The 13,197-nt window shown below is 43.1% G+C and overlaps 2 protein-coding genes across 6 annotated transcripts; one reads left to right on the plus strand and one right to left on the minus strand.

Annotated features, from left to right (window-relative positions):
• Positions 1–239: 239 nt before the first annotated feature.
• umad1 (UBAP1-MVB12-associated (UMA) domain containing 1) lies at positions 240–7,356 on the minus strand. Of its 5 annotated transcripts, none has more exons than XM_071202218.1 (5): positions 7,195–7,356; positions 4,675–4,765; positions 2,646–2,734; positions 2,315–2,347; positions 240–1,987 (listed from the first exon to the last, which is right to left on the minus strand). In XM_071202218.1, the coding sequence occupies exons 2-5, from the start codon at positions 4,754–4,756 to the stop codon at positions 1,718–1,720; spliced, it is 474 nt and encodes a 157-aa protein (XP_071058319.1). In that variant the 5' UTR covers positions 4,757–4,765; positions 7,195–7,356; the 3' UTR covers positions 240–1,717. The 5 variants fall into 5 exon arrangements, with proteins under 5 accessions (XP_071058319.1, XP_071058318.1, XP_033933456.1 ...); XM_071202217.1 differs by having other exon boundaries at positions 2,237–2,347; XM_034077565.1 differs by having other exon boundaries at positions 2,315–2,428.
• Positions 7,357–7,826: 470 nt separating this feature from the next.
• rpa3 (replication protein A3) lies at positions 7,827–12,940 on the plus strand. The gene is made up of 4 exons (XM_034077564.2): positions 7,827–8,026; positions 8,114–8,188; positions 10,554–10,665; positions 12,781–12,940. Exons 1-4 carry the CDS (start codon positions 7,928–7,930, stop codon positions 12,861–12,863), a joined length of 369 nt encoding a protein of 122 aa, XP_033933455.1. The 5' UTR covers positions 7,827–7,927; the 3' UTR covers positions 12,864–12,940.
• The last annotated feature ends 257 nt before the right edge of the window (positions 12,941–13,197 follow it).

A 13,197-nucleotide genomic window follows, 5' to 3' on the forward strand; every position in this document is an offset into this window, starting at 1 on the left:
GTACTTGAGTAAAAGTACTTGTACTCAGATCTTGTTCTTGAGTAAAAGTAGAAGTACTCAGATCTTGTACTTGAGTAAAAGTAGAAGTACTCAGATTGTGTACTTGTGTATGTTTTGCTTACATATTTAACTGTAACATATGAAGTGTATACTTAAGATGTTATAAATGTAAGACCGCTAAGACACAAGTGTAAATAGTAAGGCTGTGTCCACTGAACAGATTAAAAACACACATTAAAGACGGTTCAACCTTTTTTTATTAGTACTTCATCCTAAAAGTCCATCAGACGGGGACTGGCTGTTTGTTGAAGGCACATCAGGTTCCAAGGGTACAGACAAGTCCTGGGTTAAATCCTCACCCCATGCATTCTTCTACTTAGCAACAACTAGTTTTAAACGCATTATGTACCCACTTATTCAAAAGAAAACACCCGTGGTATTCATGTACTGCAGATACACACAGAAGTATTATGTTCTGTGTTTTTACAGCAATACAACAGATTGTGACTTGGTTGATGAAAGTACCATCACTTGTGGTTCACCTGCAGTCACTCCATCAGTACAACGCGACACTAGTTTGACTTCATTATTTCAGCGCTTACACGAGGACAGGTTGGGTTTAGAACGAGGGCATCACGAGGGTCCCTATGTTTGTTTTACTGCGTTAATTTACAGACAGCAGGTACACATGTCCTTGTTTCTATTGAGGCGAATAAAGTCTCAGCTCTTAAAGAATTACAATAAGTGATTTTTCCCAGACACTTAAAACACAACCAAAAGCAAAACACACACACACACAGCATCCATTAACACACACACACACACACACACACACACACACACTTACTAAAGGGTTTCAAACGTATCTTTGATTAAATGTAAACATGGATCCTCTCTGACGGGCGATGTCTGCAGGAGTCACACGGGCAGACACTAAACGAGCGCCGTGGACCCAGGTGACCTAATGGATAAAGCAACGACAACTGAAAGGAAGCAGAACTCGAACGTGGAGAGGGTTCCTAAAATGTCCTAAAATGTCAAATATATAAATTGCACACGAGCTCGTCAGTAAAGCAGTCCCTACGTGCGGCACATGAATAGATATGGGTTATTATTTCTGTCCCTTGGTTACCGCAGACTGTGTCTAATGACGTGGGCCGGACTTTGTTGTCACTAAGATGTGATTACAGCCACGTCCGTAAATGACCTGATGACTTTGCAGTTTATTCCAATAAAGGCTTTTATCTCGTCGTCAAGCCGGTGGGTTTTGCAGAATCGTTTCTTAAATGCGTCCGTAGTTTGTAGACCAGCGTCTTGTTTTAACCTCCACCTCCAGCGCGACGAGTCATCACGACGTCTGGATCCCAGATACTGCACATATTGGTGCTTCCACAAAACAGAATAGATACTCCTCTGCCATGTGGCTGACAACAGAAAGCAGACCCAGAACCCGGAGAGACACTTATCAAATCAGAATCCTTTTTTTTGTATCAATTTCTCTTTTTTTTTAAGTTAGCTAGCTGGCCGGCTCTCTGGTGATTGGTCAACCAGCTTAGAGATGTCCCGCCTCTTAGCCTATCACGTACCATGTGTTGGAGCGCTCTCGATGTCCCTATCGGCTCAGGAACAGGGGATTTGAGCCCCTGCAGACCGTTTACATGCACTAACAGCTATAGGACACGAGAGGAAAAGGGACAGCAGAAAGACAGTGGGCAGACTAGGCGTTGCGCAGCACGGAGTTCTCCAGGCTGAAGTCGTACTGGAAGCTGCTCAGGTTGTAGCTCAGCTCTGGGTCCAGCAGCAGGTCTGGGATCAGCTGCAGGCTGGACATCACTGTGAGGACGTGAGGGGACAGAGAGAAGGGGACGTCCTCCAGGAGGTCCGGCAGGACGGAGGAAGACTCCCCCACCGAGGAAGAGGAGGAGGGGGGAGGAAGGGGGGCGGGACGCTTTATATCAGAGGCGAGAGCGGGGTACGGACAGGAGGCCTGAGGAAGAGGAGGAGGAAGAGGAGAGAGAGAGAGAGAGAGAGGGGTTTCATCATCACGGGGGTCGCTCCATTTTATAATTAAAGAATGATACAAATAAATATATGTATGTTTTTATAAAAGCACAAGTTAGAGTAAAAAGATAAACATTAAATACAAATATTTATTTAAACATGAAAAGTATTTGAGGTAAAATAAAATACAGAAAAGAATAATGTTTAGAAACATGGGAATGTGAAAATGTCTCACTGAGGGAGAGGGTTCAGGGGCAGGAGGAAGAGGAGGAGGAGGACGAAGAGGAGGAAGAGGAGGGGCGGGACGCTTTACCTCAGAGGGGAGAGAGGGGTACGGACAGGAGGACTGAGGAGGAAGAGGAGGAAGAGGAAGAGGAGGGGCGGGACGCTTTACCTCAGAGGGGAGAGAGGGGTACGGACAGGAGGACTGAGGAGGAAGAGGAGGAGGAGGAAGAAGAGAGAAGGATTTCATTATCACGAAGGAACTGTGAAAGTTAGTCCATTTAATAAATAAAGAATGATAAAAAAAATAAAAAGAGAAATATAAAATAAAATGTAAAACATAATATTTGATGATAGTTTGTTAAATATTGAACACTTAAATCTCCACATGAGGAGAATAAGAACTCTTTATGAGACCTCACCTTGGGCGGCTGCACGATGACGTACCCTGAAGACGGCTGAGCGACGCTCTGAGTCCGAGTCTTCCCCCTCTGCTCCTCCAGCGTCTCCCCTGGAGACCAGAGGACAGCGTTAATCACAAGGGACGAGAATCAACATCAGTCACTCAGAGAGACGAGGAGAGTCAGGACTCAGAGAGACGAGGAGAGTCAGGACTCAGAGAGACGAGGAGAGATGGAGCTCTGATGGAGTCAGGACTCAAAGAGACACGAGGAGAGCTGGAGCTCTGATGGAGTCAGGACTCAGAGACACGAGGAGAGCTGGAGCTCTGATGGAGTCAGGACTCAGAGAGACACGAGGAGAGCTGGAGCTCTGATGGAGTCAGGACTCAGAGACACGAGGAGAGCTGGAGCTCTGATGGAGTCAGGACTCAGAGACACGAGGAGAGCTGGAGCTCTGATGGAGTCAGGACTCAGAGACACGAGGAGAGCTGGAGCTCTGATGGAGTCAGGACTCAGAGACACAAGGAGAGCTGGAGCTCTGATGGAGTCAGGACTCAGAGACACGAGGAGAGCTGGAGCTCTGATGGAGTCAGGACTCAGAGAGACACAAGGAGAGCTGGAGCTCTGATGGAGTCAGGACTCAGAGAGACGAGGAGAGCTGGAGCTCTGATGGAGTCAGGACTCAGAGACACGAGGAGAGCTGGAGCTCTGATGGAGTCAGGACTCAGAGAGACGAGGAGAGCTGGAGCTCTGATGGAGTCAGGACTCAGAGAGACGAGGAGAGATGGAGCTCTGATGGAGTCAGGACTCAGAGAGACACGAGGAGAGATGGAGCTCTGATGGAGTCAGGACTCAGAGAGACGAGGAGAGCTGGAGCTCTGATGGAGTCAGGACTCAGAGACACGAGGAGAGCTGGAGCTTTGATGGAGGACTCCATCATGAGGAGCCATAACATATAAACACACCTCCAACTAAGAAATTGAAATTCACTCTTTGCTTCCTTTTCAGACTTAAATGTTGTTTTTCAGCTTCATCCTGTACAAGGTTGGTCTCTGGATTATTCCCGTCCCAGCTGGTCTACGGTGAAACCATCTATAGATCTGCCTGTCCCTCTGTTTGGCCACACCTGACCCACCCTACCTGCTGCACTGCGCTATATATCAGACGCACCCGATAGGACTCATCATTGCACACTGCACAGCCCAACTGGAGGGTCCTCACCTAGTCTGCGCAGGATGCAGCCTTGGTTTGTATTAATAAAGCCATTTCAGGAAAGCTTCCACTCTACATACAGTATGTGCCAGATCTGCTCCAGTTTGTGACTCTCACAGCCTCAGATCCAGAGCCTGGGTACGGGTCCAGGTGCCTGGGCACGGGTCCAGGTGCCTGGGCACGGGTCCAGGTGCCTGGGTACGGGTCCAGGTGCCTGGGTACGGGTCCAGGTGCCTGGGTACGGGTCCAGGTGCCTGGGTACGGGTCCAGGTGCCTGGGTACGGGTCCAGGTGCCTGGGTACGGGTCCAGGTGCCTGGGTACGGGTCCAGGTGCCTGGGTACGGGTCCAGGTGCCTGGGTACGGGTCCAGGTGCCTGGGTACGGGTCCAGGTGCCTGGGTACGGGTCCAGGTGCCTGCCGTGCGGACTGAGGCTGGGAAAAGGAGTCTTTTTCATGACGGTCCTTGGTCTTGGAACGACCTTCAATCACGCCTCAAACTGAGGGCACTTGTCTCTGTAGCATGTTTCAAATGGAAGTTGTCTGAAGTCCTTAGACTCCTGACCTCCAGCTGCTCTTGCAGCAATAAGTAGTGCCTTTCTTTCTGTCCTAATGTTCTCAATGTAGGGACTGCTTTTCCTCTTTTGTTTTCTTAGTCAGTTTCTCTGTGTTAAGTGTAGCGTTGCTGCCTTCTTGGCCGGCTCAGCATGAAAATGCTTCAATCAAAATAAATAAAAGACTGGGTTTAAATCCAGGTCCCCCCTCTTCAGACGTGCTGAACACAGACTGATATGTAGACAGGAATATTTAATTGAATATCAGAATAGACAGATGTTCTCACCAACGATGGTGAAGCCTCCGTCGGCTTCCTTCTCTGACGGAGATTTCTTCGACTCTTTACGGAGTCCCAAGAAACTCAGCATGATGCTCCTCTGAAACACAAGATGGAGGTTAGTCTGAAACACAAGATGGAGGTTAGTCTGAAACACAAGATGGAGGTCAGTCTGAAACACAAGATGGAGGTCAGTCTGAAACACAAGATGGAGGTTAGTCTGAAACACAAGATGGAGGTTAGTCTGAAACACAAGATGGAGGTTAGTCTGAAACACAAGATGGAGGTTAGTCTGAAACACAAGATGGAGGTTAGTCTGAAACACAAGATGGAGGTCAGTCTGAAACACAAGATGGAGGTCAGTCTGAAACTCAAGATGGAGGTCAGTCTGAAACTCAAGATGGAGGTCAGTCTGAAACACAAGATGGAGGTCAGTCTGAAACTCAAGATGGAGGTCAGTCTGAAACACAAGATGGAGGTCAGTCTGAAACACAAGATGGAGGTTAGTCTGAAACACAAGATGGAGGTCAGTCTGAAACACAAGATGGAGGTTAGTCTGAAACACAAGATGGAGGTCAGTCTGAAACACAAGATGGAGGTTAGTCTGAAACACAAGATGGAGGTTAGTCTGAAACTCAAGATGGAGGTTAGTCTGAAACACAAGATGGAGGTCAGTCTGAAACACAAGATGGAGGTCAGTCTGAAACTCAAGATGGAGGTTAGTCTGAAACTCAAGATGGAGGTCAGTCTGAAACTCAAGATGGAGGTCAGTCTGAAACACAAGATGGAGGTCAGTCTGAAACACAAGATGGAGGTTAGTCTGAAACACAAGATGGAGGTCAGTCTGAAACACAAGATGGAGGTTAGTCTGAAACACAAGATGGAGGTCAGTCTGAAACACAAGATGGAGGTCAGTCTGAAACTCAAGATGGAGGTCAGTCTGAAACACAAGATGGAGGTTAGTCTGAAACACAAGATGGAGGTTAGTCTGAAACACAAGATGGAGGTCAGTCTGAAACACAAGATGGAGGTTAGTCTGAAACACAAGATGGAGGTCAGTCTGAAACACAAGATGGAGGTTAGTCTGAAACACAAGATGGAGGTTAGTCTGAAACTCAAGATGGAGGTTAGTCTGAAACACAAGATGGAGGTTAGTCTGAAACTCAAGATGGAGGTTAGTCTGAAACACAAGATGGAGGTTAGTCTGAAACACAAGATGGAGGTCAGTCTGAAACACAAGATGGAGGTCAGTCTGAAACACAAGATGGAGGTCAGTCTGAAACACAAGATGGAGGTCAGTCTGAAACACAAGATGGAGGTCAGTCTGAAACTCAACATGAATCTTGTACTTGAGAAAAAGTAGAAGTACTCAGATCTTGTACTTGAGTTAAAGTAGAAGTACTCAGGTCTTGTACTTGAGTAAAAGTAGAAGTACTCAGATCTTGAACTTGAGTAAAAGTAGAAGTACTCAGATCTTGTACTTGAGTAAAAGTAGTAGTACTCAGATCTTGTATTTGAGTAAACGTAGAAGTACTCAGGTCTTGTACTTGAGTAAAAGTAGAAGTACTCAGATCTTGTTCTTGAGTAAAAGTAGAAGTACTCAGGTCTTGTTCTTGAGTGAAAGTAGAAGTACTCAGATCTTGTACTTGAGTAAAAGTAGAAGTACTCAGATCTTGTGCTTGAGTAAAAGTAGAAGTACTCAGATCTTGTGCTTGAGTAAAAGTAGAAGTACTCAGATCTTGTACTTGAGTAAAAGTAGAAGTACCAGAGTGTAGGAATACTCTGTTTCAGTCAAAGCATTCAAAATGTTCCTCAAGTGAAAGTAGAAAGTATTCTCATCTAAATATAGTGAAAGACAGTGAAAGTAGTCGTTGTGCAGATTGGTCCATTTCAGAATAATATATATATGTTTTATAAAGATTGATCATGAAAGTGTTCTCAAAGCTGGTGAAGGTGCAGCTAGTCTGAAGTACTTTGTAGACTGCAGGGTAGCTGGTGGAGGTGCAGCTAGTCTGAAGTACTTTGTAGACTGCAGGGTAGCTGGTGGAGGTGCAGCTAGTCTGAAGTACTTTGTAGACTGCAGGGTAGCTGGTGAGGTGCAGCTAGTCTGAAGTACTTTGTAGGGGCTGGTGGAGGTGCAGCTAGTCTGAAGTACTTTGTAGACTGCAGGGTAGCTGGTGGAGGTGCAGCTAGTCTGGAGTACTTTGTAGACTGCAGGGTAGCTGGTGAAGGTGCAGCTAGTCTGAAGTACTTTGTAGACTGCAGGGTAGCTGGTGGATTCACTCCAGGTGGAACTAAAGTCTGATTCAACACTTGATTATATTTCACATCATTCATCTGTGAAGTAACTAAAGGTATTAAATACATGTAGTGGAGTAGAAGTACACAGTAGCAGACAATGAAAATACTCAAAGTAAAGTACAAGTACCTCTAAATTGTACTGAAGTATTTGAGCAAATCTTTCTAGTTATCGAAACTAGTTTTAACAACAAAGTCAAATGAATTCCTCTTAAAGTCAAAACGTCTTACTTCCAGTTCTTCTCTCTAACTTCAGGATCTCATGTTTCTGTTTCTTTGAATCCACGAAGTTCAGAAGAGTTATTTTAACAACGATAAAACCTGATATATTTTCCGTTGTTTCTTTTTACAGGGAAGTTGTTGTTATGACACCGACGTGCCCGACCTTCCGTGTTCGTGTAGAAACAACAACGCCACACACAGTTCCGCTTACAAACCAAGCTTTATGTTACAAGAAGCGCAACTTTATTATTATTATTATTATTTATAAACTGTATTAACCAAGAGTCATTTACAAACCTTTAATGCACTTTATTTCAGTCAGTTCTAATGGTGCAAATCAGTATGATAAAACAAATTAAATAACCTTATTAATGCTGTGTCCTTGTGATAAACGTTGTTTTATTGCTTGTTTTTAATTGGACGTGTTATCTGATTTGTTTACCTTTGTTAAGAGTCTTTGAACACATGATAAATAAAATGTATTAATGTTATTATTATCACAATAATACGGCGGAACTAATGATTGGTGATCCCGGGGAACAACATGTAAGAGCACAGCGGATATGTCGTCAAAGACGTTCGATATTTCTCCAGCGTTGCCCGTCATTACAAGAAACCCGTTTTCGAACGTGAATATGTAAACCCCGCCCGGGTAGAATAACACGTGACAACAAACCGAACGTACGTTACATTTCCCGCGCAGTATTCTCTCGTCTTGGCTCCTTCAGTGAACAGCTTCAAAATGGCAGGAATATATGACGTCCCGAAACCCAGAATAATCTGCTCTATGTTGTCGCAGAACATCAACAAACCCGTCTGCTTCGTCGGTCGTGTGGAGAAGGTCAGTATGAGTTTATAAAAGTGGAGTTAAAATGTTGTTTTAATGGTTAAAAGGTGGATTAACGTGTTGGTTTTCCCGCCATGTTAGGTCCACCCGTCGGGGAAGACGTTCACAGTCTGTGATGGAGAAGGGAAAACAGCCACTGTGGAGCTGAATGATCCTGTGAGTACAGTTAGTAATACTTTACTTTAACTAGTGTCACTATCAGGTGTTACATAGTGTATCTACAGGCCTTTCTACGTCATTAGGAGCCACTCTTTAGCCCTTAAAAAAACACGGTTTATTCTTGTATTGTGAAAGCTGTAATTTACCTAAAACTACATGCCATGTTTTCATATTCAGCATATTGATGTCATGTCTTGATCTTTGCACATTTTAACAACATTTAATCGTTAAAACCTTTTAAAATAAAGGTTTTTTTGGAAGCTAGTGTAGTTTCTCTGTCAGAACAGTATGACCACATTGATAACACTGAACAACACATGTGTACAGCAGCGATTTAATGATTTTATTTGGCTAGAAGTTCCTGTTATTTGACATTATTTAAGATGCAATGGATATATATCCTCCTCTTTTATATTGATAATATTAATGAAGATTTATACAATAGGTGCAAAGTGCAACACAAATGAGGAATTCAAATATATTATATGTGTTTGGAAAAGATAGGAGGAAAATAATAGTACAAATAATTCAGATTTAAAAATAAATCTGAATGTTTAATTTAGACTTTTTCTCAGATTTCCGAATTAATATTTTGAGAAAAAGTCTAAATGAATTTGACTTTTTTTCGGATCCTTTTCGTTTAAAATTTGAATTTTCTCCATAAATACAAAATTGTTCAGAGAAAATATCAGATTTGTTAGAAAGAAAGATAAACAAAAAAAATGATCAATGTTTTCAGAAAGGAACTTCCTTCAGAATTATGAAAACATTTTTTGATTAGCTTTTGAAGTTTTTTTAATTAAACTGAGAAACATTTTTAAAAGATAAAATCAGAGTTAAGATATTCAGGTTAAAACCTTTTTGCACTCAGGCAGCTTCTGAACGTAATATTACAATTCTAGGAAAGAGGTAAAAAAGGTTAGATAATAAACAAATAGAAAATGATCCAATAGTGTACGACAGAAAAAAACCTGTCAACTTTTATATTTCCTGTTTGTTATATTTTGGAGCTTTACTAATCCCGAGGGGAAACTCAGTAGTTTAACAGCAACAGGCTGAGAATGAGAAACAGGACAGATTCTCACAGATTAGAGATTAATACAATTAAAGATACAAATACAATTGTATATACAGTTAAGTAACTTTAAAATAAGAAATTAATTAAAATCAACATATATATGACCCAAATATGTATATATGTTGATTAAGCTATTCGGGTGGCCCACGCATCCACCCCCCCTCAAATAAGAAAATACATGCGAGTTCATGGCTACTGTAATTTTTAACTAGCTACTGTAAGTCGCTTTGGAATAAGGCGTCTGCTAGGCGTTTAGCAGACGCCTTATTCCAAAGCGACTGACAGTGACCGATTACAGGGACATTCTCCCTGGAGGAACCGAGGGCTACGTGCCTTGCTCAAGGGCACACTAGTGGTGGTGTTCCAGGCGGGATTTGAACTCATCATCAGCCCACCTCACTCTCCAGTAGACCACCAAAAACATAAACACATCATTTGTGGCGGACGACATTTACTCAATGTATGAGAAACACTTAGGGCGCGTTCACAGCTGCCTCGCATCGTCCGGTGGAATCGAACCCTGGAGCGTTCAGCCGCTTGGTTCGTTTGGGTCGGTGTGAACGCAGCCCTCTGAAGTGAACGACCGCCCTCTGGTCCGCTAAAGAGGTGGTCTCGGATCGCTTGCTAGTGAACTCTGGAGCGGTTCATGGAGTGAACGCAGTCCGCACCAAAACATAGGAAGCGTATTTACGAGTCACGAGAACGCGGATGTCTTCAAAATCTTTAGCGAACGAGCGAAGCAGGATGAAGAGTTGAACAGTGTCGTGTAAAGTGAAAATGCTCCGTCAGCTACATCAAAGTCAGAACACCTGTCGGTGAAACGCCCTCCTGACCGCAGAACGTCTCATTATGTCATGTTTTTTAACGCACGTTGTCTGATTTATATAATCGTATGCGCGGGCGCTAGCGTCTGCTGATCTCCAGATTAACAGCAGCACGAGAATAACCTGCCCAAAGTGCCGATGCTCCATGGCGGCGGCTCCGGGAGAAATTGCGGTGCGTTTTTACCCCTTAATGTCTGACCAATGGGTGAACAGCATTTCCGAGCACATGACTTGTGTTTAAAGTTTGTAGTCCGTTTGAGTTTTGCCGTGTGAACGCAAACCGGACCTTCTGGAAATGAAACTGTGGTCTGGTGCGAGAGAGCCGTCTGTGTGAAAACAGTGTTTTTATATCCAGTACTTGTGTATATGGGCTTAACGAAGCGTATCTCATCTTTATACACAATGCAAATGGTACAAATACCTTTTATCCAGTCGATAACACGTGTTCTTGGTCCCGCAGCTGGACGAGGAGCTGAGTGGAGTCGTGGAGGTGATCGGGATGGTTTCCAATAAAGGCGTCATCATGGCCACGACTTACAGCCTGCTGAGAGACGACAAGGGCGTCCCGTTCGGTGAGCTTTCATCTGCAGTTCTTTGATGAAGCTTTGATTCGTTCTGACTTTTTCTCAGAGTTTTGAGAAGAAGCGAAATGTTAAAACACGTGAACGTGGAAATGGTTCTCCCGTTTTGCTTCTGAAATAATTGAAGGATCAGCTCTGGAAGTTATTTACTAAAACATCAAAATGAGTTTTTCTGAACTTTTTATTTTAAAATGTGAAAGATATCCGTGTTTTTCACAGATTTACGAGAAAAGAAAGTCTGAAAAAAACATTTGACTTTCTTCTTTTTTTGGTGAAGTTTAAAAAAATGAACTCAGAACTTTGAGGCAATTATTTTTAGTTTTTTGCATTAACAACAAACACACATTACATCAAAGGACTCGGTCTTTAATTCATGTCTTCATAGTGTCTTCATGTCTTCCTCATGTCTGCATAGTGTCTGAAGTCTTCCTCATGTCTTCCTTGTGTCTTAATGTCTTCCTCATGTCTTCATAGTGTTTTCCTCGTGTCTCAATGTCTTCCTCGTGTCTTCATGTCTTCCTCATGTCTGCATAGTGTCTTCATGTCTGCATAGTGTCTGAAGTCTTCCTAATGTCTTCATAGTGTCTTCATGTCTTCCTCATGTCTGCATAGTGTCTGAAGTCTTCCTCATGTCTTCATAGTGTCTTCATGTCTTCCTCATGTCTGCATAGTGTCTGAAGTCTTCCTCATGTCTTCATAGTGTCTTCATGTCTTCATAGTGTCTTCCTCGTGTCTTAATGTCTTCATCGTGTCTTCATCATGTCTTCTTCATCGTGTCTTCATGTCTTCATCATGTCTTCTTCATCGTGTCTTCTTCGTGTCGTCCTCGTATCTTCATCATGTCTTCATGATGTCTTCTTTGTGTCTTCCTCATGTCTTCCTCGTGTCTTCTTTGTGTCTTCCTCATGTCTTCCTCGTGTCTTCTTTGTGTCTTCATCATGTCTTCCTCGTGTCTTCATCATGTCTTCCTCGTGTCTTCATGTCTTCCTCATGTCTGCATAGTGTCTTAAGTCTTCCTCATGTCTTCATAGTGTCTTCCTTGTGTCTTAATGTCTTCCTCATGTCTTCATAGTGTCTTCCTCGTGTCTCAATGTCTTCCTCATGTCTTCATAGTGTCTTAATGTCTTCATAGTGTCTTCCTCGTGTCTTAATGTCTTCATCGTGTCTTCATCGTGTCTTCCTCATGTCTTCATCGTGTCTTCCTCATGTATTCATCGTGTCTTCCTCATGTCTTCCTCGTGTCTTCTTCGTGTCTTCCTCATGTCTTCCTCGTGTCTTCATCGTGTCTTAATGTCTTCATCGTGTCTTAATGTCTTCCTCATGTCTTCATCGTGTCTTCATGATGTCTTCATCGTGTCTTCATCGTGACTTAATGTCTTCCTCATGTCTTCATCATGTCTTCCTTGTGTCTTAATGTCTTCATCGTGTCTTAATGTCTTCATCGTGTCTTCCTCATGTCTTCATAGTGTCTTCCTCGTGTCTTAATGTCTTCCTCATGTCTTCATCGTGTCTTCCTCATGTCCTCTTCGTGTCTTCCTTGTGTCTTAATGTCTTCATAGTGTCTTCCTCGTGTCTTAATGTCTTCATCGTGTCTTCCTCGTGTCTTCATAGTGTCTTCCTCGTGTCTTAATGTCTTCATCGTGTCTTCCTCGTGTCTTAATGTCTTCATCGTGTCTTCCTCATGTCCTCTTCGTGTCTTCCTCGGGTCTTAATGTCTTCCTCATGTCTTCATCGTGTCTTCCTCATGTCCTCTTCGTGTCTTCCTCGTGTCTTAATGTCTTCCTCGTGTCTTAATGTCTTCATCGTGTCTTCCTCATGTCTTCATAGTGTCTTCCTCGTGTCTTAATGTCTTCATCGTGTCTTCCTCATGTCCTCTTCGTGTCTTCCTCGTGTCTTAATGTCTTCATCGTGTCTTCCTCATGTCTTAATGTCTTCCTCGTGTCTTCCTCATGTCCTCATCGTGTCTTCCTCGTGTCTTAATGTATTCCTCATGTCTTCATAGTGTCTTCCTCATGTCTTCATAGTGTCTTTATCATGTCTTCTTAATGTCCTCATCGTGTCTTCCTCATGTCTTAATGTCTTCCTCGTGTCCTCTGTCCTCTTCAGACCTGGAGCTGTACACTGAGGCTCTGAAGGTGATCCATGACTTCCCGCAGCACTACCCGTTCCAGATGGCTCTCAGCGGATGAGTCCTGTTCCCACTTTCTGTACAAAATGTGTTTCATTAAATAACTTCTGTCGTTCAAATTAAAATGTGTAAAGACGACCAGTCGCACGGTTCGGTTTTATTTTGCAGGAAATTCTTAATTTTTGTTTTTAATTTTAGATCTGAGAAAATAATTTTTGCAGAAGAAAAGTCAGAATTCAGATTTTCTTCTCGGAATAAAAACATTTTATTTTTATCGGAAGTAAAAAATATATATTTTTGCCTTTTTTATTTATTTAGTTTGAGAAAGTCACCGGTGCGCCAAGTAGGAGGTGGAGCACACTGTGTGTGTGTGTGTGTGTGTGTGTGTGTGTGTG

The sequence above is a fragment of the Pseudochaenichthys georgianus genome, unplaced genomic scaffold (assembly GCF_902827115.2).
Source record: "Pseudochaenichthys georgianus unplaced genomic scaffold, fPseGeo1.2 scaffold_1720_arrow_ctg1, whole genome shotgun sequence".
Lineage (NCBI taxonomy): Eukaryota > Metazoa > Chordata > Actinopteri > Perciformes > Channichthyidae > Pseudochaenichthys > Pseudochaenichthys georgianus.